Consider the following 23,447-nt stretch of genomic DNA (forward strand, 5'->3'; position numbering starts at 1 on the left):
CTAGAATTCCTCACATGCATTTGTGATGGACTCTATGATTTAGAATAGCATAATGCACGCCTCTGGAATTTTATCATTTATCTCTTTAAGGATATTCCTAGGGTTCATTTCGTCAACCGGGATTCTTGTCTGGTTTATTCAAGTTCGTAAGTCTTGCTTACTTCCTCTACCTTGAAAACTATATCATTAATTTCCCCCAGGTTGTGCGGTTTGGACATTGGCATGTTGGACAATTCTTCCTTCGTGAAAACACGATTATGCGTTTTTAATCTCTTAGGTCCAGAGGAGATTCACCAAATTAATAACAGGAATGAGTGATCTAACATACTCAGTGAAAGGCTAGAGTCACTAGATCTCTTCAGCCTCAGACATAGGAGAGAGGTGATTTGATAAGCTTGTTCCAAATATTACATGAAACGGATTTGGCGAACTATCTGTGTGGCGGCGACGCATTACTCTCCGTATATAGGATCATGAATTTAAAGACAGACGACGTATCTGTACTCTGATATTTCCTTTAATTAATCATGCATTGCGTGAAAGATATTGTAAAACATCAGCAGCTTCAGGGTAGGGTTCATATCATTCAGCGGTTTCACAACGCAGCTAGACTCCCTGACCGGGGCAATCCATTGCGTCATCATAATTTGGTCTCCTTATGGACTGCCACAAAAAGCGGGAATTCGTGCAACTGGACGATTAGCCAATGGACATTGCTTTAACGAAACTGTAAGTGCATTTTCTGTCACCGAATCAGAATATTCGACGTATACCGCTCTGGCATTAATAGCGTAGCTGATATTTATACACTTCCTTCCCATACTGCATATCTCCCGTGGTTTAGATGGTACACGCACGCACAGCGCTGTATCGTTAGTTGACCTACAATGTACCTGTGAATAAACATCAAACAACACGATTCATGGAGTATGAAGATGACAAATCGCTGTTGGCTCTAACACGTGAACAGGGTATCAATCTCTTTGTTCCAAAAACATTAACATATAAGGACAAAAGGTTTCAAAATCAATAAGAAAATATGAAGCGGACGGAAGAAAGAACAGATGACAAGGACCTAATAAATATGTCCATAACATCTCTGAAACAAGGCCTATTACTTCATGACTTTGCCAGGCCAATATATTTGTACTACATGCACATGTACATTGTTTCTTTTATCCACTCCAGGCTTCAGAATTATGTATGTCTGAAGTCTAGCTTGTGTCTGCATGCGATTTGATATCATATTTACGAAATTCGGTTGATTTGTCGTGAAACCGGTAGCGCATTTTAGAGAACCCACTGCGGTCATAGGCTTTCATACTTTCAGAGATGCAGTTTCAAAGTTGAGTTGGTGTCTTTCAGAGTTGAAACTGTTTCAGAGTTGATCCGTAACAGACGTAGGCCTATCAAGGGCGGAGTGCCCCAACCCAAAGGAGAATCCTTGTAGAAAATGTCCCTGGTCGATATTACAGTTACAGGGATAGTCTCCTCTGAGGGGGCAGGCCAAAGGAGAATCCTTCTAGAAGATGTCCATGTTCGTCATTGCAGTTGCATAGATAGTCTCCTCTATGGGGGCAGGCCTGGTAGAACCCACACCGTGGATGACATGGCATGCAGTAGGCCTATCAAGGGCGGAGTGCCCCAACCCAAAGGAGAATCCTTGTAGAAGATGTCCCTGGTCGATATTACAGTTACAGGGATAGTCTCCTCTGAGGGGGCAGGCCAAAGGAGAATCCTTCTAGAAGATGTCCATGTTCGTCATTGCAGTTGCATAGATAGTCTCCTCTATGGGGGCAGGCCTGGTAGAACCCACACCGTGGATGACATGGCATGCAGTAGGCCTATCAAGGGCGGAGTGCCCCAACCCAAAGGAGAATCCTTCTAGAAGATGTCCATGTTCGTCATTGCAGTTGCATAGATAGTCTCCTCTATGGGGGTAGGCCTGGTAGAACCTATCCTGGTTGAGATGGCATGTAGTAGACCTATCAAGAGCAGTGCCTCATCCCAAGAGAGAATCCAGACGGAGGAAAGAACAGATGACAATGACCTAATATGTCCATAACATCTCTGAAGCAAGGCCTATACTTCATGACTTTGCCAGGCCAATATATATGTACTACATGCACATGTACATTGTGTCTTTTATCCAGGCTTCAGAATTATGTATGTCTGAAGTCTAGCTTGTGTCTGCATGCGATTTGATATCATATTTACGGAATTCGGTTGATTTGTCGTGAAACCGGTAGCGCATTTTAGAGACCCCACTGCGGTCTTAGGCTAACTAATCATCAAAAGAAACCAAGGTGATCATTAATAAAATTATTCCAACCACAGGTAGCATCGTTGTCGAACAAACCGTCCCGGGTATACCACAATCTCCACTCAACCCTACCCGGGTGACCCGGTATAACGCAACCTCCTAACAACATATCACGGATCAACCCGGTATAATGCAAACTTCATCCAACCCTACCCGGGGCGCTACGTAGCGACCCGGGTCATTATCTAGGCCTATTTTACTGCTGGGGTAATTAGCGCTATCTATCAATGTGCACCGGGCCTAGAAATTCTTTGTGATTACGACCATTGTCATGGAGTTTTATCTTATTTTGTACCGGGAGTCGACCTTATGGACTGTAAGAGCCGTGGTAATGGACTTTTGTTCCACTTTGACCGTGGGTCGCAGATCATTTGATAGGGGCAGTACCGGTATTGGTGTTGGTAGACATATGCCGAATCCCAGAAATAATAAATCCCAATCCATTTAATAGACTGTTTACTATGTGATAGTCATGATAGTCTTGGGGTAAGGATCTGATTTGATTATTACCATTTAATTTTTGGAGTGTACGTATCGAGCGCTGCCTGCAACTTGAATGAAATGACATTTTTGTAATGTTTTAATAAAAAAGATATTATTCCTGCGCTACTCATGCAAAGCGGGTTTAAATTAATCATTATTTACAACATAAGTACACATACATCGATAACGTAGTTCATTCGCGATTGTGATCCACGAAGAGAGCGAATTTGTTGCACAAACGCGTGTCTGAATACCGCAAAGCTGACGTTCTTTCTGGAAGGGTCCTTGACGAAAGGACGCGTATTACACGTCACAAGAACACATGAATTAACGAACTGGCTATATCACAGATCACTGGCAGAATTGGTTGAATTCAAGACGGATTTCTGGAGATACCGTTTATAGAAAATACTACAAGTGTCGGCATGTTCGTGTTTAACTCTATTATGTAACTATGAATAGCATTGTGCCAAACAAGTGCAAATTCAACCCTATATCAGTGTTAGAAATATGTACTTACAATTAGAATCCCAGTTGACGCAGAACAAAGATGTGTCAAATACAGATGCTCTTCTCGATTTTTATATATCCAAGTCAAATGACAGACACACCTGCTACTTTTCGAGACGAACTAAGCCATATTTGCAAGATTTCTTTGTATCTTGTCAAACGGGTGTTAAACAGGAAATTTGTCTCAGAATATTGACAGCGGCTTTCGTACGACCTGTCACTGCCATACGTTACCTCTCTGAGAAATTAATGGGAGTAAATTAGAATAGAGAAATTTGCTGTCAGCAAATTTGAGTCCAGCACCATGCCAGTGTAAGTACACGTCTGTTTACTCGAAACTGGTCAAAATGGCGCCGCGTTATACGTTGATCTAGCGTGCCGCGGCGACCCTATTACGGCACAAAATCGCTAAAAAGAGTACCAATGGCGGCATGGTACGTATACATTTTAGCTCATATTAATATCAACACCTATGACTTGTGATATCTCCTAAAATACCAGACTTATTTCAATGTGGTTTGGACTGGGTTTTCACAAATCTTGTTGTTTATATAAACATTCTAATTTCAGTGAAATATGTCATTGTCTTCATTATGTAATCGACCATTTTATAAAGTTAAAAAAATAACTTTTTTTATTTTAGGAAAATTTCCACCAAAAATTACACTAGTGTTGTAGTACAGCAAGAACTAAGACTTTCTGGGGTGTTTTCATGTTGATATCTTATCAGCTGTGTCCTCACTGAATCCGATCTGAAGTCGTTCTCAGTAAAACGTCCGACGGAAAACGTTTTAGCAAAAACGCACAGGCCACACTAGATTTTAAAAGCGTTCTCAAAGCGTCTTCAAAACGTTTTGAGCGGGTCACACTGAAGTCGTTTTGGTTGTAGATAGGAGTATTTCTATGAACGTTTTGCATCTGCCCCTCTACGTCCTCGTCCCTCCACAGGCCCAGGAGGGCAAGAACTTCAATCCTGGCCCACACATTACCTCTCCCAGCCATTTTAAGCGAAGCAAGCACAAAATAAATGAAATGTCAGACACACGCAGCATCCAGGCTTCAGAACGGAAGTAAAGTAAAAATCACTAATGCGCATGCGTACAACGCATTGATAGCACCACATTCAAAAAGCCACAGAACCGTTTTAGCTGAAACGGTTTCAAGACGACTTGAAAGCTCATCATGAACCGTTCTCGTTAAAACGGTTTCAAAACGTTTTAAGGACCCTCTAGTGTGGCACCCTAAACCGTTTTAAAGACTTAAAACGTTTTCAAGACGTTTTAAAGGCCCAGTGAGAACACAGCTTAAGATGATGCTCTCAAGCCAAAGTCGCCGCTGCCGGAAGTAACATGATGCAGCTTTACAACACTTCCGGCAAATACGAACAGGTGCATTGGCAAATAATTGAAGGCATAGAGAAGAGTCTATAGGATAGAGAAAAACCAACTGCAGAGAAAGGCTGATCACATCTTGTAACGACTCAACCAACCAGCACCAGTAGCCCACTAGACCTCCCACCAGCAGAGACCGGCATGGACGTCAACAGTGACAGACAAAGAGTTGCCAGACTGACCCAGAGGATTGAGGCTTGGTATCCTGTGTCACACGGTGGGTCAACAGTCGACTCCCTATCTACGTTATTAGAGAACTGCTCTTGTTGCCAGATTGACCCGCAGGATGGCGGCTTGGTATATATCCTGTGTCTAACGGCGGAACCACAGTCGACTCACTGACCCAGAGGACTGTAGATTGGTATCCTGTGTCACATGGGGGGAACACAGTCGACACACTATCTTTTCTATGAGAGAACTGCTGTGGTTCCGAGACTGGCCCAGAGGATTGTCGCTTGGTATCCTGAGTCACATGGTGGGACCACAGTCGACTCACTATCTGCTCTATAAGAGAACTGCTCTGGTTGCGAGACTGGCCCGGAGGATTACGGCTGGGTATCCTGTGTCACACGGTGTACATGGGACCACATTCGACACACTATCTGCCATGTAAGAGAACTGCTCTGGTTTCTAAACTGGCACAGAGGATTGTCGCTTTGTATCCTGTGTCACACGGTGGAACCACAGTCGACTCACTATCTGCTCTACAACAGAACTTCTCTGGTTGCGAGACTGGCCCAGAGGATTGTGGCTTAGTATCCTGTGTCACACGATGGGTCGACAGTCGACTCACTCTCTGCTCTATAAGAGAACTGCTCTGATTAACAGACTGTCCCGCAGGATTGCGGCTTGGTATCCTATGTCTAACGGCGGAACCACAGTTGCCTCACTGGCCCAGAGGATTGTGGCTTATTATCCTGTGTCACACGGTGGGATCACAGTCGACACACTATTCACTCTGAGAGGGAACTGCTCAGTTACCCAAAAGATTGTGGCATGGTATCCTTTGTCACACGGTGGCTCCATAGTCGACTCACGCTCTGCACTACAAGAGAACTGCTCTGGTTGCCAGACTGGCCCAGAAGATTGTGGCTTAGAATCCTGTGTCAGACGGTAGGACCACAGTTTACTCACTATCTGCTCTATAAGAGAACTGCTCTGGTTGCCAGACTGGCCCAGAGGACTGTGGCTTAGAATCCTGTGTCACACGGTGGGACCACAGTCGACTCACGCTCTGCACTACAAGAGAACTGCTCTGGTTGCCAGACTGGCCCAGAGGACTGTGGCTTAGAATCCTGTGTCACACGGTGGGACCACAGTCGACTCACGCTCTGCACTACAAGAGAACTGCTCTGGTTGCCAGACTGGCCCAGAGGACTGTGGCTTAGAATCCTGTGTGACACGGTAGGACCACAGTTTACTCACTATCTGCTCTATAAGAGAACTGCTCTGGTTGCCAGACTGGCCCAGAGGACTGTGGGTTAGAATCCTGTGTCACACGGTAGAACCACAGTTTACTCACTATCTGCTCTAATATTATCAGTGCAGTGCCCTAGTAAGCGCGCAGCGCCTTTAGGTTGGGGGGAAACCCCCCAAACCCCCTGGTTGGGAACCTACTATAGTTCCTTCCGCCAATTTTTTTGTTTTGATAGACAGTTTTCTCCGTGTATCTCTTAGCAGTAACTCAACTCCATCATCATTAATAGCCGGCAAAGAAATGGAAAATGTCCCCCCCCGAAAGGTGTCCGAACTAGATACTATAGTCTGGCACACTCTGGCAGATTCTAATGTAAAGTGCAAGCTCTATTGAACTCACGCAACTGTCGACATGGAGAGCCCCCCACCCCCCCCCCCCCACCCCGACCCGTCCTTCTGACATGTTTTAGCTAGTGCATTGGGGGAAATGCCCCTCAACCCCCCCCCCCCCCCCCCCCTATTGGCCTCTCAATAAGTCCTTCTGAGCTGCTTACCCTGGGGCGCTTGAGTGGATGGAACCTCCAAACCTTCATGATGGTGCAGTCCTTTGACACGTTTAACACAGAGCGAGGAAGAGGTACTCCTTCGATGGTACCCTAACTGCTACCCTCAACCATCATTACCCTTCCTTTTCACTGGCATGATATTGGCAAGACTACCAAGAGGTCGTACTGGTGGCTTCCTTGAGACAATTGCTTGTGGTCGTACCTGGGCAACCAATTCAAGGGGTCAGGGATCAGGTTTTCCCCCACCAACATGTGGCCGAATGGTTAATGCATAAAAAATTGGTTGGAAAGGGTTTTTGCCGACCAAGAGACTTGAAGACACTTGACTCTTGAGGAACACCAGACTGATGAACAAAGAACCTGGGAGCGTAAAAAGCCTGCAAGCGAATATTGATTATTCTTTAGAAAAAACCAGAAGATCTGTAAAACCAATGGTACTCCATAAAAACATACATTCCTCCTTCAGGTGTCTTCGGATCCCACCACGGCCCATGAGGAATTCGTTCAAAAGGTTTATTGAAATCTCAAAATAAATTTTTTTTCTCGAAACGCCTGCCCGTCTTTTGCTTCATTATTTCGGGATTAAATCAATTTTAAGCATCTTTTGGATATAATCACTAAAGTATCAAAAATCAAAACACATATGTCGGGGGGTAACCCCCCAGAAATTGAAGTTTGATTAAAAAACAGTGAGAATAATCGTGTGGTTCTCTCTCGGAGCTCAGAATTGTCGAGTTACTACTTTCGCGCGTTTATCTCTTCTGGCGGCCATTTTAAGTCAAATTTAAGCCATTTGAAACGAATCCATGGACTTGAGAAACATTGTTTACATTGGATGACGTCGTATGCACTGCTGCGCGCTTATAAGAGAACTGCTCTGGTTGCCAGACTGGCCCAGAGGATTGTGGCTTGGTATGCTGTGTCACACGGTAGGACCACAGTTTACTCACTATCTGCTCTATAAGAGATCTGCTCTGGTTGACAGACTGTCCCAGAGGATTGTGGCTTGGTATCCTGTGTCACACGGTGAGTCCAAAGTCGACTCACTATCTGCTCTATAAGAGAATTGCTCTGGTTGCGAGACTGTCCCGTAGGTATACGGCTTGGTATCCCGTGTCGAACGGCGGAACCACAGTCGACTCAAAGGCCCAGAGGATTGTGGCTGGGTATCCTGTGTCACACGGTGAGTCCAAAGTCGACTCACTATCTGCTCTATAAGAGAACTGCTCTGGTTGCGAGACTGGCTCGGAGGATGGCGGCTTAGTAACCTGTGTCTAACGGCGGAACCACAGTCGACTCACGGGCCGAGAGGACTGTTGCTTGGTATCCTGTTTCACACGGTGAGTCAAGGGTCGACACACTCTATCTGCTCTCTAAGAGATCTGCTCTGGTTGCGAGACTGGCCCGGAGGATGGCAGCTGGGTATCCTTCGTCTGACGGCGGAACCACGGTTGACTCACTATCTGCTCTATCAGAGAACTGCTGTGGTTGCGAGACTGGCCCGGAGGATGGCGGCTTGGTATCCTGTGTCTAACGGCGGAACCACAGTCGACTCACAGCCCAGATCTAGAGGATTCTGGCTTAGTTTCCTGTGTCACACGGTGAGTTAACGGACGACTCACTAACTGCTCTATGAGAGAACTGTTGGCCTAGAGGATGACAGCTTGGTATTCTGTGTCACACGGCGTACCGCACCACCACATTGATGAGTGAATCTTAAATATCAAGAATCGAACTTTTGGCCATGGCACTACACACACAACCTCACTGAGGAGTAACTATCAAGAATCGAACCTATGACCAACGCAGTTTTCTTTCATTTATGGGGAGAAACAACTGCCTTTCATTGCTTTCGAGGAAGAAACGACATTTTTTCTCTCATTTCAAGAATGAAGCAGATGCCTTTATTTGCTTTTAGGAAGAAGCGAGTGGTTTTCTCTTATTTCTCGAAGGAAGGCTGCCTTTCATTGCTTTCGAGGATAGACATATGGTGATCCAAGGATTCCGAATACATAAAACTAGGTTTTAAAAGCAAATAAAAACAAATCAGTGCTGACTGGTATAACTATTTGTGATTTATTTAGTATTGTGGTAATACATCATATTTTGAACTCTTGTGACGAACTCACGTGGAACGAAACCTGTACAATACGGCATTCATTATTCTGCTTGTTTTCTTGCACTCGCCTCTTCCATCACTTCGAATTTGGACGATCGTCGAGCTGCTATGGCATTGCGTTTTCGCTGGTAGTCGGGACATGGAAAAATGTGTCCGCCGCACACATACAGGGCATCCGAAGTTTGGAGCAACCCGATGGCTATCACCAGCGCAACTATGATATAGGCAGTCTGCAAACAATGAAATACATTGTATTATGCGCCGAGTGTGGTGATTCCTTCAAAAGATATGAATAATATATGAATTTAGTCACCAAACATGCCAAATAATACTGTCAGTGCATCCTGTGGTTGTAACTGTCATTAGAAGAAATCTGACTTAGAGGTCTGGTGCAGAGCCACACACGATGCCGACAAAACATTTAGGGAGAACAATGTTCTGCATTGTTGGTTCTCCTGAATAAACACCCGAGTGTATGTCTTGTACAACCATGTACATACACAGGAACCAAAATGGCCACAGTGGCCAATGAAGACAACCCAGAAAGTTCACCATCAGAGTATTCCTTGAAGACCACATATGGGCACAGTGAAAATAGGTTCGCACGGGTCAATATGTGTGTGGGTTTCAATGATCCACAGGATGATACAAGGCGCTCGGACATCGGGTATATGGCAGACAGACATTAAAGCTGACATGCAGGCATACCTGAAAACGCCTGTCCAACACGTTTCAAACGTCCTCAGATAGACTACCAGTAGGCCGCAGTGGCGCTACCGTATTCTCCAACAGAGCACTGGATGTGGAGCACAGATATGAGCATCAGTTCATATACTGTATACGTTGCATTTGCTGGCCACCACAAGAAGACCAGAATAGGCTATATTACTCCTTATACATGTTTAAGGCCACGAGGAGAGTTCCATTTGTCACCATTCACTGAAATGTTGTATAATAATTTTGGAAGCTACGGATTGCCCTGTCAGCAGTCTGCTGGCACACTGACATTAACTTTCAATGAAAGTTAGGCCTTTGAAAACAATCTTATGCAATATTGATAAGCAAGATGTTGAGGCCAAGGCAGTTGATGTTGTCAGCATGCTTGTAAGGACTTGTAAAGGCTTGTAATTCTTTTTCTCCTGATTTCGCACCGTCTTTGGTGCATGGACAATGGGAATGGAGCTGAGGAGGACCGTAATGAAAATGATGCTGTTGGTGATAATGAAAATGTCGTAATTCCTCGCAGACTGAACGCCTACTCATTAGATATTCGTATCAGGCGACTTGATGAGTACCATGAGCTGAACATTGCAAGGCCAAATGGGATTACTCCTTCAGAATATGGACAGCTACGTGGCATATCTAAGGACCATTGCGCGATGGATACAGGAGGAGGATGAATTGCGCGAGAGACACCGAGAATCCACATACAGATTGCGACAGATGCAAAGGCTAAGGCAACATGGAATTGATGGCACAGGTAAGTTATCCTGGTGACCTTGGTGCATCGGGGAAATGAATCAGGTGAATGAGGTGAAATGTAGGTGGGGGCTGGTAGGCCCGCAGGTGATGTGGCCCTTACGATTTTCCTCTCTCATTTCAGGTAGATGGCCAGAGGTAGAGAGACTCTTAAATGATTGGTTCCTACAGCGTCGAGAACATGGTCTTCCGGCTGGGAGTGACCTGATGTTCCAGGGTGAACGGTTCTTCAACATTTGGTGGCACGATCTTCCTGAGGAAGAGAGAGAACATTGGATGGAACTGCGCCCTCATCTCATACCATTTTCAGCATCAAGTGGATGGTTACAAGGTTTCTTGACTCGTCATGGTATTAGCTACAGGAAGACTTGCAAAGACTCTACATCAATACCGCGCAATGCTGCAGAGTTGGTAACGGCATTTCAAAATGAGGTCCGAAACATTATCAATGATAATGGAATACAGATTATCGTCAACATGGATGAAACTTTTGTTCTTTGGGACATCGCACCCACGTACACGTACTCTTTGCAAGGTTTGAAACAAGTGGACATACGAACTTTGCGAGGAAATGTAAAATTAGGGTGTACGGTGACTTTAGCGATGACTGCGTGTGGGAGAAAACTCCCTGCAAGTATAATTTTCAAGGGTCTGCGCGATGATGGTCCAGAAATCGCTCGACTTCGGGCAACTGCCCCCGATGGTGTGCGGGTAACGGGCTCGCAAACAGGCTGGGCAAGTTGGCAGACACTGATTGCTTGGGTAAATGATTGCCTCATACCGTTTGTGGGAGACAACTTTCCATTCCTCCTAATTTGGGACATGTTCCCAGCGCACCGGCATCAACAAGTGCGTGACCATGTAGAGGACGCCCCCGGGTTCATAGGGCTGATACCAGGGAGATGTACCTCACTGGTACAACCTTTGGATCTGACCATCATCCGCAGCTTCAAATGTACAATGAGACGCCTATGGAAGGAGTGGAAAATTGAGAACAATGACATTCATGGTCGTTCCCCACAAATCACCAGGGATGCTGTAATTCAGATGGTATCAACTGCCTGGGAGAGAATTGACCCAGAAGCAATCAATACAGCATGGAGAGTGAGTGGGCTTGAAGGCAATCAAGAAAATCCGCCTCATCAAAATGATGAGGTACACTTTGAAGTTGATGCCGAAAATCCCGAAGATGATCTTCATTTTCTTGAAGATTTAGATGAGTGAGATTGATAGGGTAATGCTCTCCAATAAAGCCCCGTGTGTTCAAATCAATGTGTTATGATGTCAGTTTTTCCCACAGGCCTAGACCTCATTCCCTGACAATGCAGTTGATCTATGAAGGCCTAAAACATGTATAAGGAGTAATATAGGCCTATTCTGGTCTTCTTGTGGTGGCCAGCAAATGCAACGTATACAGTATGTCTTACTATAAATGGCCATTACGACCTTAAGCGATCATTGTTGGAAATCGAATGCCACCTAATCAGACAGTTCCTCAATACACGCATGGTTTGAATATTAGCAAAGCGGGAAATTGTTTTGCATCTTTATAACTGGAAAAATAGCTACGTGCTCCTATAATCATCACAGGGTGTCCTGTTCATCTCCTGATTATGTATCTTATGAATTCACTTTGCCAATATTGTAAAAGGGCAAATTTTAAAGGCCACTTTGAAACTGAAAATGGTACAGATGGCACAAAAGACGCCATTCTCTCAAGCTTGTACGTGAAATGAAATACTGAAAAATATATTCATTGACAACAACGGCCTCATGGCATAGTTGGTAAGACGGCAAGGATCAAGTGGCGAGAATTCCCAGTTCGAACCCGCTAGAGGAATATTTTTCATTTTTCTTTTCACGAGAGTAGTCAAGTAAGACCAGTCGCGGGGTGTCTATCATTTTTCAAGTGCAGTTGGTCGTTTGGTGGTCGGGCGTTAGTGTTTTCTAACTTGGCCGTTAGGGTTTTTATGCATGCATGCATGTCAGTTTGAATGTAGTAAGATGTCTGCCAGACGTTCACATATTTGGCCGAGTCCTTGCATCTGAAAGGTGCCAAAAAACAATGAATTCAACTGCTTAGGCTGGTCTTACCATGAAAACCCAGAGGAAATAACTAACTGGTCCATATATAGAAATCATGATGATATTGTGTGTACCACCACCTGGCTTCACCATGAAAGCCCAGAGGAAAAAAATGGTCTATTACAGAATCTGTGACGGTAATTATCGTGTTTACCATGTTCTATATAGAGAGATTTCTAAACTAATGTTTCGTAAATACTAGATCTTTACAGAAGTTTTTGCCTGTGTAGTTACCTTCATGGTGTAGATTTGTCTCAGATTGCAGTTACGACAGATGGTAGAAATTGTGAGTGGACCTGAAAAAAACGAATTTCATGATTACGATTAGGCGTGGAAAATTTTTAAAACAACTCACGGTACACCACCGTTAGAAGATCGATGGAGTTATTTGGTATATAGGGGCATTCCCATGCTGCCTGCTGCTCTCTCATATCCCACACTCTACACTGAGTTGACGTTTCCATCACCAAATTCCTATGAACTTGAAATATAAATAATCCGATAACACCACAGTGCAGCGATCGTCTCTAGGGATGAATGCATTATTGTCAATGCGTTGCTCCTTCAACTGTCTCGGACCCGGAGTCTTTTTAGCCAATCCCGTTTACAGCATTTATACAATAACTCTGTGTATACGTATCGAGCGCTGCCTGCAACTTGAATGAAATGACATTCTTGTTATGTTTTAATAAAAAAGATATTATTCCTGCGCTACTCATGCAAAGCGGGTTTAAATTAATCATTATTTACAACATAAGTACACATACATCGATAACGTAGTTCATTCGCGATTGTGATCCACGAAGAGAGCGAATTTGTTGCACAAACGCGCGTCTGAATACCGCAAAGCTGACGTTCTTTCTGGAAGGGTCCTTGACGAAAGGACGCGTATTACACGTCACAAGAACACATGAATTAACGAACCGGCCATATCACAGATCACTGGCAGAATTGGTTGAATTCAAGACGGATTTCTGGAGATATCGTTTATAGAAAATACTACAAGTGTCGGCATGTTCGTGTTTAACTCTAGAATGTAACTGTGAATAGCATTGTGCCAAACAAGTGCGAATTCAACCCTATATCAGTGTTAGAAATATGTACTTACAATTAGAATCCCAGTTGACGCAGAACAAAGATGTGTCGAATACAGATGCTCTTCTCGATCTTTATATCTCCAAGTCAAATGACAGACACACCTGTTACTTTTTGAGACGAACTAAGCCATATTTGCAAGATTTTTTTGATAACTTGACAAACGGGCGTTGGACAGGAAATTTGTCTCAGAATTGACAGCGGCTTTCTGACGACCTGTCACTGCAATACGTTACCTCTCTGAGAAATTAATGGGAGTAAACTAGAACAGAGAAATTTGCTGTCAGCAAATTTGAGTCCAGCACCATGCCAGTGTAAGTAATTGTCCTCACATTTCCCTGCCGTCTTCCTCTGACCTCTCTTCAGCATCATGACCTGGGTTGTTGTTGTCCCACTGGTCCTTCTCATATTTCCCTGCCGTCTTCCTCTGACCTCTCTTCAGCAACATGACCTGGGTTGTTATTGTCCCACTGGTCCTCCTCATATTTCCCTGCCGTCTTCCTCTGACCTCTCTTCAGCAACATGACCTGGGTTGTTATTGTCCCACTGGTCCTCCTCATATTTCCCTGCCGTCTTCCTCTGACCTCTCTTCAGCAACATGACCTGGGTTGTTATTGTCCCACTGGTCCTCCTCATATTTCCCTGCCGTCTTCCTCTGACCTCTCTTCAGCAACATGACCTGGGTTGTTGTCCCACTGGTCCTTCTCATATTTCCCTGCCGTCTTCCTCTGACCTCTCTTCAGCAACATGACCTGGGTTGTTATTGTCCCACTGCTCCTCCTGATATTTCCCTACCGTCTTCCTCTGACCTCTCTTCAGCATCATGACCTGGGTTGTTATTGTCCCACTGGTCCTCCTCATATTTCCCTGCCGTCTTCCTCTGACCTCTCTTCAGCATCATGACCTGGGTTGTTATTGTCCCACTGGTCCTTCTCATATTTCCCTGCCGTCTTCCTCTGACCTCTCTTCAGCAACATGACCTGGGTTGTTATTGTCCCACTGCTCCTCCTGATATTTCCCTACCGTCTTCCTCTGACCTCTCTTCAGCATCATGACCTGGGTTGTTATTGTCCCACTGGTCCTCCTCATATTTCCCTGCCGTCTTCCTCTGACCTCTCTTCAGCATCATGACCTGGGTTGTTATTGTCCCACTGGTCCTTCTCATATTTCCCTGCCGTCTTCCTCTGACCTCTCTTCAGCATCATGACCTGGGTTGTTGTTGTCCCACTGGTCCTTCTCATATTTCCCTGCCGTCTTCCTCTGACCTCTCTTCAGCATCATGACCTGGGTTGTTTTTGTCCCACTGGTCCTTCTCATATTTCCCTGCCGTCTTCCTCTGACCTCTCTTCAGCAATATGACCTGGGTTGTTGTTGTCCTACTGGTCCTTCTCATATTTCCCTGCCGTCTTCCTCTGACCTCTCTTCAGCAACATGACCTGGGTTGTTATTGTCCCACTGGTCCTCCTCATATTTCCCTGCCGTCTTCCTCTGACCTCTCTTCAGCAACATGACCTGGGTTGTTGTTGTCCCACTGGTCCTTCTCATATTTCCCTGCCGTCTTCCTCTGACCTCTCTTCAGCATCATGACCTTGGTTGTTGTTGTCCCACTGGTCCTTCTCATATTTCCCTGCCGTCTTCCTCTGACTTCTCTTCAGCAACATGTTCTGGGTTGTTATTGTCCCACTGGTCCTCCTCATATTTCCCTGCCGTCTTCCTCTGACCTCTCTTCAGCAACATGACCTGGGTTGTTGTTGTCCCACTGGTCCTTCTCATATTTCCCTGCCGTCTTCCTCTGACCTCTCTTCAGCAACATGACCTGGGTTGTTGTTGTCCCACTGGTCCTTCTCATATTTCCCTGCCGTCTTCCTCTGACCTCTCTTCAGCATCATGACCTGGGTTGTTGTTGTCCCACTGGTCCTTCTCATATTTCCCTGCCGTCTTCCTCTGACCTCTCTTCAGCATCATGACCTGGGTTGTTATTGTCCCACTGGTCCTCCTCATATTTCCCTGCCGTCTTCCTCTGACCTCTCTTCAGCAACATGACCTGGGTTGTTGTCCCACTGGTCCTTCTCATATTTCCCTGCCGTCTTCCTCTGACTTCTCTTCAGCAACATGACCTGGGTTGTTGTTGTCCCACTGGTCCTTCTCATATTTCCCTGCCGTCTTCCTCTGACCTCTCTTCAGCAACATGACCTGGGTTGTTGTTGTCCCACTGGTCCTCCTCATATTTCTCTGCCGTCTTTCTCTGACCTCTCTTCAGCAACATGACCTAGGTTGTTATTGTCCCACTGGTCCTCCTCATATTTCCCTGCCATCTTCCTCTGACCTCTCTTAAGCTTCATTACCATGGGTTTGGTGCCTCCGCTCCATTCCTCCTAATTATTTCCCCGTCGTCTTCCTCTATTGCTTATGCTATTAGGGGAAGCTGTACTTGCCAAGTTGTCATTCGGGCAGCGGTTAGTGCTGCAGACACTTGCTGGTTAAGGCCTATCGTCCTCCATGAAAGATGCTTCCTGGGGTCAGTGTTATCAAGATGTGTCCTGTAGGACCGTGGCAATTAAGGCCAAGGTGCGAGCGGGCTTTTGTTAACGACAATAGACTGTGTATTGGAGTTTAAAAGGCCAACTTGGGCATATGTACAAAAAACAGCTTCCAGCAGGACCGCAACTTCTCCAAAGAGGATTTATGAAAACTCTTTGATCTGCAATAAACAATGCCCGAGAACGGGGTGTAACCTTAAGCCTGCTTGTAATTCGCAAGCCATGCCCAAAACTGCCTTCCAACACTGGTGATAATCATTGTCAGAGAACGGCATCAGTGTACTACAAGTGGCGGCGCATGGTGTCAAGTTGACACACTATCCTCCTGGTCAGGTAAAGCATAGCCCAAGTTGTCCCTTTAACGTTATGGAAGATCCATCAGTTCCACAATCAAGAAATGCCCTGTTCATCAACTATCGGCCGAGGGCCTACTCGTTTCCCCTACTGGCCAATCCTGAGATCAGGTTTTTGATACTCCTACCTCATTCGCGAGGCAGAATATATTTAAAACCACTGGTTATTATCAGGATGCTAATGGCTGGGATTTCAGTTGATTACTCTGCAGCTCTTCGAAGCTCCATATCAATTTCTGGGATAACGACGGGGTAAACTAGATGGTATATTTGTATCCTAAAGTTGCCGGGTCAGGGAAACTTGGAAAAGCGCTACAACCGTAACAAAATATTATCAAGTAAATCGCTGCTAACTGGCCGTCAGTATTGGATATACTGGCTGGAGTTCTAACCCCTCCTTCTCAAAGGTGACCAGCATCATTTTTGGTTGAGCTCCAAGTCCAAGAAGTGGTTGAGCTCCAAGTCCAAGAAGTGGTTGAGCTCCAAGTCCAAGAAGTGGTTGAGCTCCAAGTCCAAGAAGTGGTTGAGCTCCAAGTCCAAGAAGTGGTTGAGCTCCAAGTCCAAGAAGTGGTTGAGCTCCAAGTCAAAGAAGTGGTTGAGCTCCAAGTCCAAGAAGTGGTTGAGCTCCAAGTCCAAGAAGTGGTTGAACGCCAAGAATACTTGGTCAGACGTGTATTTCGGAAAATGTAATCTTTCTGAAACAAATTATAAACAATTTGTTATCTTCATATATCATATCTTTATTGTGCACTTTATACTTCAGCCATTTAACATTTGCTCAATATAGAAAGTTTCCTTCCAATACTCTTATGGGGATGACAAAAGGATGACAACACTTCGATGACAAGTGTGCTCCGCATAGAACCAAAACAAGTTGGAAGATGTTTGGAGAAAATCAGTGAAGCACATGCATGAGTGTCTCGGGATAATGCACCGTCAATGTAAACCCTGTACTCCCCCTAGTCAGGCAATCGGCAGTCAACACTGACCAGGGGGTACAAGTGTTACATTCACTGTTGCATAATACAGTGCTGGCAATGTTTTTAAAATTCCCGCGTGTGCAAATGGCACAACAGATAAACATTGAAAAAAGCGCAAAATCAATTTTTTAGTTTAGAATATTTGTGTATACTTTCTGATGCATCACAGGAGCGCCCCTTTACAGTAACTCTGAACTTGGTAAGTGCAAGGCTAACATCGTCTCGACCCATTTCTCCCTGGAGCATCAGCATTGTTAAAACGTTTATTGGTCAATAAAAGAAGGCCAGATGTCATAAATCATTAAACCAGTGTGCATGTGACATCAGTATCCTTTTAGTAGGCTCGGCCCAAAAAACCTGATGAAACTTGCAGCACTGAGAGAAATGATATTGCCTTGCATCCGTTGGTGATATGAGGAATTAAGACCTTGATGGCGAAAGCCAGGATGTGCACAAGAGTGATCATGCAGCACTCTCTTAAAGTGCTGTCGAATGCATGTGCCATCTGTTGTCTGCAGGACCTTCAATCGTGATCACATGCGCTAAAAATCTCATGTTTGCGAGGGTCATTGTTGGTGGCTGTGACAAGAATCACGGTGGTCATCGCTGGTGCCTGCGACAAAAATTACGGTGGTCATCGCTGGTGCCTTCGACAAGAATGGTGGTGGCCTCAATAATATAATAGGCTTTTCCATCAGACAAGTGATCTTTTTATGCTTGTTGCGGTAATACTTCTTGCAAATCATTGCAATCTAAATCGCCCGTTGTGGGGCACTTTATAAGTACTGAGCCGAGACAGAAAAAAACAGTTTCTGATGCCATGTTTGAAATCATCAAGAGAAAGGTCATGAATTAGTTTACAAAGGGGATGCTGGATATGTTGGTGAACACCAACCACCACAGGCAGCGCCATTCAGTGGCAAATATACACACTAAACCATGTGCGTACCGCATAGCGGAGAATCTTCACCTGGTGTCGCATGTTTAGAAAGTATCTCAGCTACCCACGATGTAAACCAATTCAAGAACAGACTTGGCCAACAAAATATGGAACCCTCCAAGAGTTAAAACAACAGATAGCACACAATGATAAAATAAATAAAAAACAAACATCGTCATGTACAAGATTCCCATAAATATGGGATTTTGTACAAAAATAAAACATCGTAGGATTTGAAAATTTCTGAAATTCATCCACCTTCCCCTTCAGAAATGAAATGAAGCTGAAAGGTCTGCTGCAACCAGGTGCCTCACTAAGGCATTAGGTGAAATGAAACCTCCCTGGTCATTTGGTGAGCAACCCAAGCCACCAGACTGCGCAGTGAAGGGAAAAGTACGTCCATCTCAAAGGCACCTAGTCATTCACCTGCTGCGGCCAAAACCAGGCGCAATGCATTTGACCTGGAAAACATCAGTACATTGCAAGGAAGGTGTTAGAATAAAGACATATTGTGCGACCTCGCAGTCATACCCTAGCCTTGAGCACCCAGTGACCAGACGCAGAACAACCCAAGGTATGTATGGCAAGGGGCCCTGTTCAATTCTAGCCTCTGAATGCGTAAAACATGCACTGATCCCTTGGCAGTCTCCCCTTCACTCAGGGTGGGTTAATATCATTACAGTACGGTTTTCAATTTGGCCTTAAAAACTCCCAGTCCATAGGCAAGATCTCATAATTGGTCAAGATATACAGATTTTGGGCCACACGCCCACTCATGATAAGACAGATTCTAGGCCCAAACCAGACAGACACATGATAAGACAGATTCTGGGCCCAAACCAGACAGACACATGATAAGACAGATTCTGGGCCCAAACCAGACAGACACATGATAAGACAGATTCTGGGCCCAAACCAGACAGACACAGATATAACAGTTTCTGGGCCGCAACCACACAGACATCTCATTTGGCAAAAGTGACTATTTTTCCACATTAATCTCAACTAATATTTTCATCTAAACCAAATGTACACAAGTTAAATATACAGAGTTTATAAATACATGCAAATTTGTAGGAAAAATAATGCACTTTCCAGGCACAGCAGGGCAATGAATATACATGTTCCAGTTTATCATGTAATGAATACTCAAATATACAGACAATGAAATCTGAATATTCATGTGACGACTAAGTATGCAGGTGATATGGTTTGACAGACAGGTTATGTTTCTTTCACGATTATTTATAAATTAAAGCAACAACATACATAGCAGTCTCCTCCATAACTTTCTCGTCAGTCAGTTATATCAACTCTTAACCCTTCATTTTGGTGCAAACGGGATATTTTGGAAATTTTACCAGAGGGGTCAAAAGATGAAAAATGACTGATTATTACAGTAAACCCACAAATATTCATTGCTGCTTTTTTCGTGGTTTGGAGATATTGTCACTTTGTGTACTTACTACAGTAGAACCTCTCTATTAAGGACACCCACAGGACTGACAAGTGCTGTCTTTTATAGAGAGGTGTCCTGATTAGAGAGGTCGAATTGAATGGAAATTATCAGTTTGGGACCAAAATTAGCATCCTTAATAAAAAGGTTGTCCTTAATAGAGAGTTGTCCGCTAAGAGAGGTTCCATTTTACTTTCAATCTCATATTTTGACAACCACACAGCAGTAATATCCCTTTTCATGGTCATATATCTTGCCATTATCTGTAAACGCGAAGATGAAAGATGATGTCACCAGTAGATGTCATGTTTTTGCAGTGTTTGACTGACTTAACGTCATCCTCATGGCCACCTGTTTGCTGGCCAGTAAGACAGCACCACACACTATCCAGAGCTGGTCTCACATTCTCAGTGGCAACATCACACAATCATACTCAACTCAATAGAAGACTACTTTTGATTTGATTTCTTGCTCGAAACTGGAAGAATACTGGAACGTGCTTAAAGACTTTCAGACATTAGATTGGTTTATTCATGAGAGTAACCCTAAAATGAAGGCCAGCAAGACAAAATGACCTTAGTCCTTTGCATTTACCATACGACTTGGATCGTTTTGCCTTGTAGCGCTAAAATAAATGTTGTATTCCTGCCCATTTGGCTAAAATGAGAACTGCTTCCGTCCGTCTCCTGGTCAAACACGTGCAAAATCTGCTACCCTTTGTTGCTAAGGATACCCCCCCCAACCACTACACACATGTCTCAAAAAACATCTATTCACATCCAACACGTGACTGAGTGACTCTATGTAAAGTAAGACTTTCATTCATTCCGAGTTTCGCCTTGTGTCTGAGTAGTCCCGATAACTAACACTAGAAGTGGCTATGGCAGGAAGTTCATTATTGGGTGAACAATATGTCTTGATGCGAGATCATCAGTTCCATTAAGTTGCGTTCATATTTGGCCGCTGTGAGGCTTGACAGGGGGTCCGTATCTGGCGACCGTAGTAACGTGGGTGCGTATACAATCGCTAAGTTTTCAGGGCTCATCATGTTAACTCTTTGCTTCTCGACGACCCTGAAAACACAAGAATATCAAGAATCAAGCAACAGCAGGGATGTTCAGTTGTTGCTCTGATCCGTCAAGAATCAAGCAACAGCAGGGACATTCAGTTGTTGCTCTGATCAGTCAAGAATCAAGCAACAGCAGGGACATTCAGTTGTTGCTCTGATCCGTCAAGAATCAAGCAACAGCAGGGATGTTCAGTTGTTGCTCTGATCAGTCAAGAATCAAGCAACAGCAGGGACATTCAGGTGTTGCTCTGATCCGTCAAGAATCAAGCAACAGCAGGGACATTCAGGTGTTGCTCTGATCCGTCAAGAATCAAGCAACAGCAGGGACATTCAGGTGTTGCTCTGATCAGTCAAGAATCAAGCAACAGCAGGGACATTCAGTTGTTGCTCTGATCAGTCAAGAATCAAGCAACAGCAGGGACATTCAGGTGTTGCTCTGATCAGTCAAGAATCAAGCAACAGCAGGGACATTCAGGTGTTGCTCTGATCAGTCAAGAATCAAGCAACAGCAGGGACATTCAGTTGTTGCTCTGATCAGTCAAGAATCAAGCAACAGCAGGGATGTTCAGGTGTTGCTCTGATCCGTCAAGAATCAAGCAACAGCAGGGATGTTCAGGTGTTGCTCTGATCAGTCAAGAATCAAGCAACAGCAGGGATGTTCAGGTGTTGCTCTGATCCGTCAAGAATCAAGCAACAGCAGGGATGTTCAGGTGTTGCTCTGATCAGTCAAGAATCAAGCAACAGCAGGGACATTCAGGTGTTGCTCTGATCAGTCAAGAATCAAGCAACAGCAGGGACATTCAGGTGTTGCTCTGATCCGTCAAGAATCAAGCAACAGCAGGGACATTCAGGTGTTGCTCTGATCAGTCAAGAATCAAGCAACAGCAGGGACGTTCAGGTGTTGCTCTGATCAGTCAAGAATCAAGCAACAGCAGGGACATTCAGTTGTTGCTCTGATCAGTCAAGAATCAAGCAACAGCAGGGACATTCAGGTGTTGCTCTGATCAGTCAAGAATCAAGCAACAGCAGGGACATTCAGGTGTTGCTCTGATCAGTCAAGAATCAAGCAACAGCAGGGACGTTCAGGTGTTGCTCTGATCCGTCAAGAATCAAGCAACAGCAGGGACATTCAGGTGTTGCTCTGATCAGTCAAGAATCAAGCAACAGCAGGGACGTTCAGGTGTTGCTCTGATCCGTCAAGAATCAAGCAACAGCAGGGATGTTCAGTTGTTGCTCTGATCCGTCAAGAATCAAGCAACAGCAGGGACGTTCAGGTGTTGCTCTGATCCGTCAAGAATCAAGCAACAGCAGGGACGTTCAGGTGTTGCTCTGATCCGTCAAGAATCAAGCAACAGCAGGGACGTTCAGGTGTTGCTCTGATCCGTCAAGAATCAAGCAACAGCAGGGACGTTCAGGTGTTGCTCTGATCAGTCAAGAATCAAGCAACAGCAGGGATGTTCAGGTGTTGCTCTGATCCGTCAAGAATCAAGCAACAGCAGGGACGTTCAGGTGTTGCTCTGATCCGTCAAGAATCAAGCAACAGCAGGGACGTTCAGGTGTTGCTCTGATCCGTCAAGAATCAAGCAACAGCAGGGACGTTCAGGTGTTGCTCTGATCCGTCAAGAATCAAGCAACAGCAGGGACGTTCAGGTGTTGCTCTGATCAGTCAAGAATCAAGCAACAGCAGGGATGTTCAGGTGTTGCTCTGATCCGTCAAGAATCAAGCAACAGCAGGGACGTTCAGGTGTTGCTCTGATCAGTCAAGAATCAAGCAACAGCAGGGATGTTCAGTTGTTGCTCTGATCAGTCAAGAATCAAGCAACAGCAGGGATGTTCAGTTGTTGCTCTGATCAGTCAAGAATCAAGCAACAGCAGGGATGTTCAGGTGTTGCTCTGATCAGTCAAGAATCAAGCAACAGCAGGGACATTCAGGTGTTGCTCTGATCAGTCAAGAATCAAGCAACAGCAGGGATGTTCAGGTGTTGCTCTGATCAGTCAAGAATCAAGCAACAGCAGGGACGTTCAGGTGTTGCTCTGATCAGTCAAGAATCAAGCAACAGCAGGGACATTCAGGTGTTGCTCTGATCCGTCAAGAATCAAGCAACAGCAGGGACATTCAGTTGTTGCTCTGATCAGTCAAGAATCAAGCAACAGCAGGGACATTCAGGTGTTGCTCTGATCAGTCAAGAATCAAGCAACAGCAGGGACATTCAGGTGTTGCTCTGATCAGTCAAGAATCAAGCAACAGCAGGGATGTTCAGGTGTTGCTCTGATCAGTCAAGAATCAAGCAACAGCAGGGATGTTCAGGTGTTGCTCTGATCCGTCAAGAATCAAGCAACAGCAGGGACGTTCAGGTGTTGCTCTGATCAGTCAAGAATCAAGCAACAGCAGGGACATTCAGGTGTTGCTCTGATCAGTCAAGAATCAAGCAACAGCAGGGATGTTCAGGTGTTGCTCTGATCAGTCAAGAATCAAGCAACAGCAGGGACGTTCAGGTGTTGCTCTGATCAGTCAAGAATCAAGCAACAGCAGGGACGTTCAGGTGTTGCTCTGATCAGTCAAGAATCAAGCAACAGCAGGGACGTTCAGGTGTTGCTCTGATCCGTCAAGAATCAAGCAACAGCAGGGACATTCAGGTGTT

The 23,447-nt window shown here is 44.9% G+C and overlaps 2 protein-coding genes and 1 long non-coding RNA gene across 6 annotated transcripts in view; 1 reads left to right on the forward strand and 2 right to left on the reverse strand.

Annotated features, from left to right (window-relative positions):
- LOC135497776 (speckle-type POZ protein-like) overlaps window positions 1-23,447 on the forward strand; it is an 87,425-nt gene that overhangs the window by 3,274 nt on the left and 60,704 nt on the right. The gene's annotated exons all lie outside the window — the stretch shown is intronic.
- On the reverse strand, window positions 8,743-13,541 carry LOC135497779 (uncharacterized). Its single transcript, XR_010448957.1, has 3 exons — window positions 13,481-13,541; window positions 12,607-12,668; window positions 8,743-9,038 (listed from the first exon to the last, which is right to left on the reverse strand). It is a non-coding gene; the product is annotated as an uncharacterized LOC135497779 (long non-coding RNA).
- LOC135497775 (N-chimaerin-like) overlaps window positions 17,086-23,447 on the reverse strand; it is a 47,369-nt gene continuing 41,007 nt past the window's right edge. For all 3 annotated transcript variants that reach the window (XM_064787663.1, XM_064787661.1, XM_064787660.1), the window contains exon 12: window positions 17,086-20,809. In XM_064787663.1, coding sequence (XP_064643733.1) covers window positions 20,632-20,809 — 178 coding nt within the window. In that variant the 3' untranslated portion in view covers window positions 17,086-20,631. The remainder of the gene's footprint in view (window positions 20,810-23,447) is intronic.

This window comes from Lineus longissimus, chromosome 13, assembly GCF_910592395.1.
Source record: "Lineus longissimus chromosome 13, tnLinLong1.2, whole genome shotgun sequence".
Classification (NCBI taxonomy): domain Eukaryota; kingdom Metazoa; phylum Nemertea; class Pilidiophora; order Heteronemertea; family Lineidae; genus Lineus; species Lineus longissimus.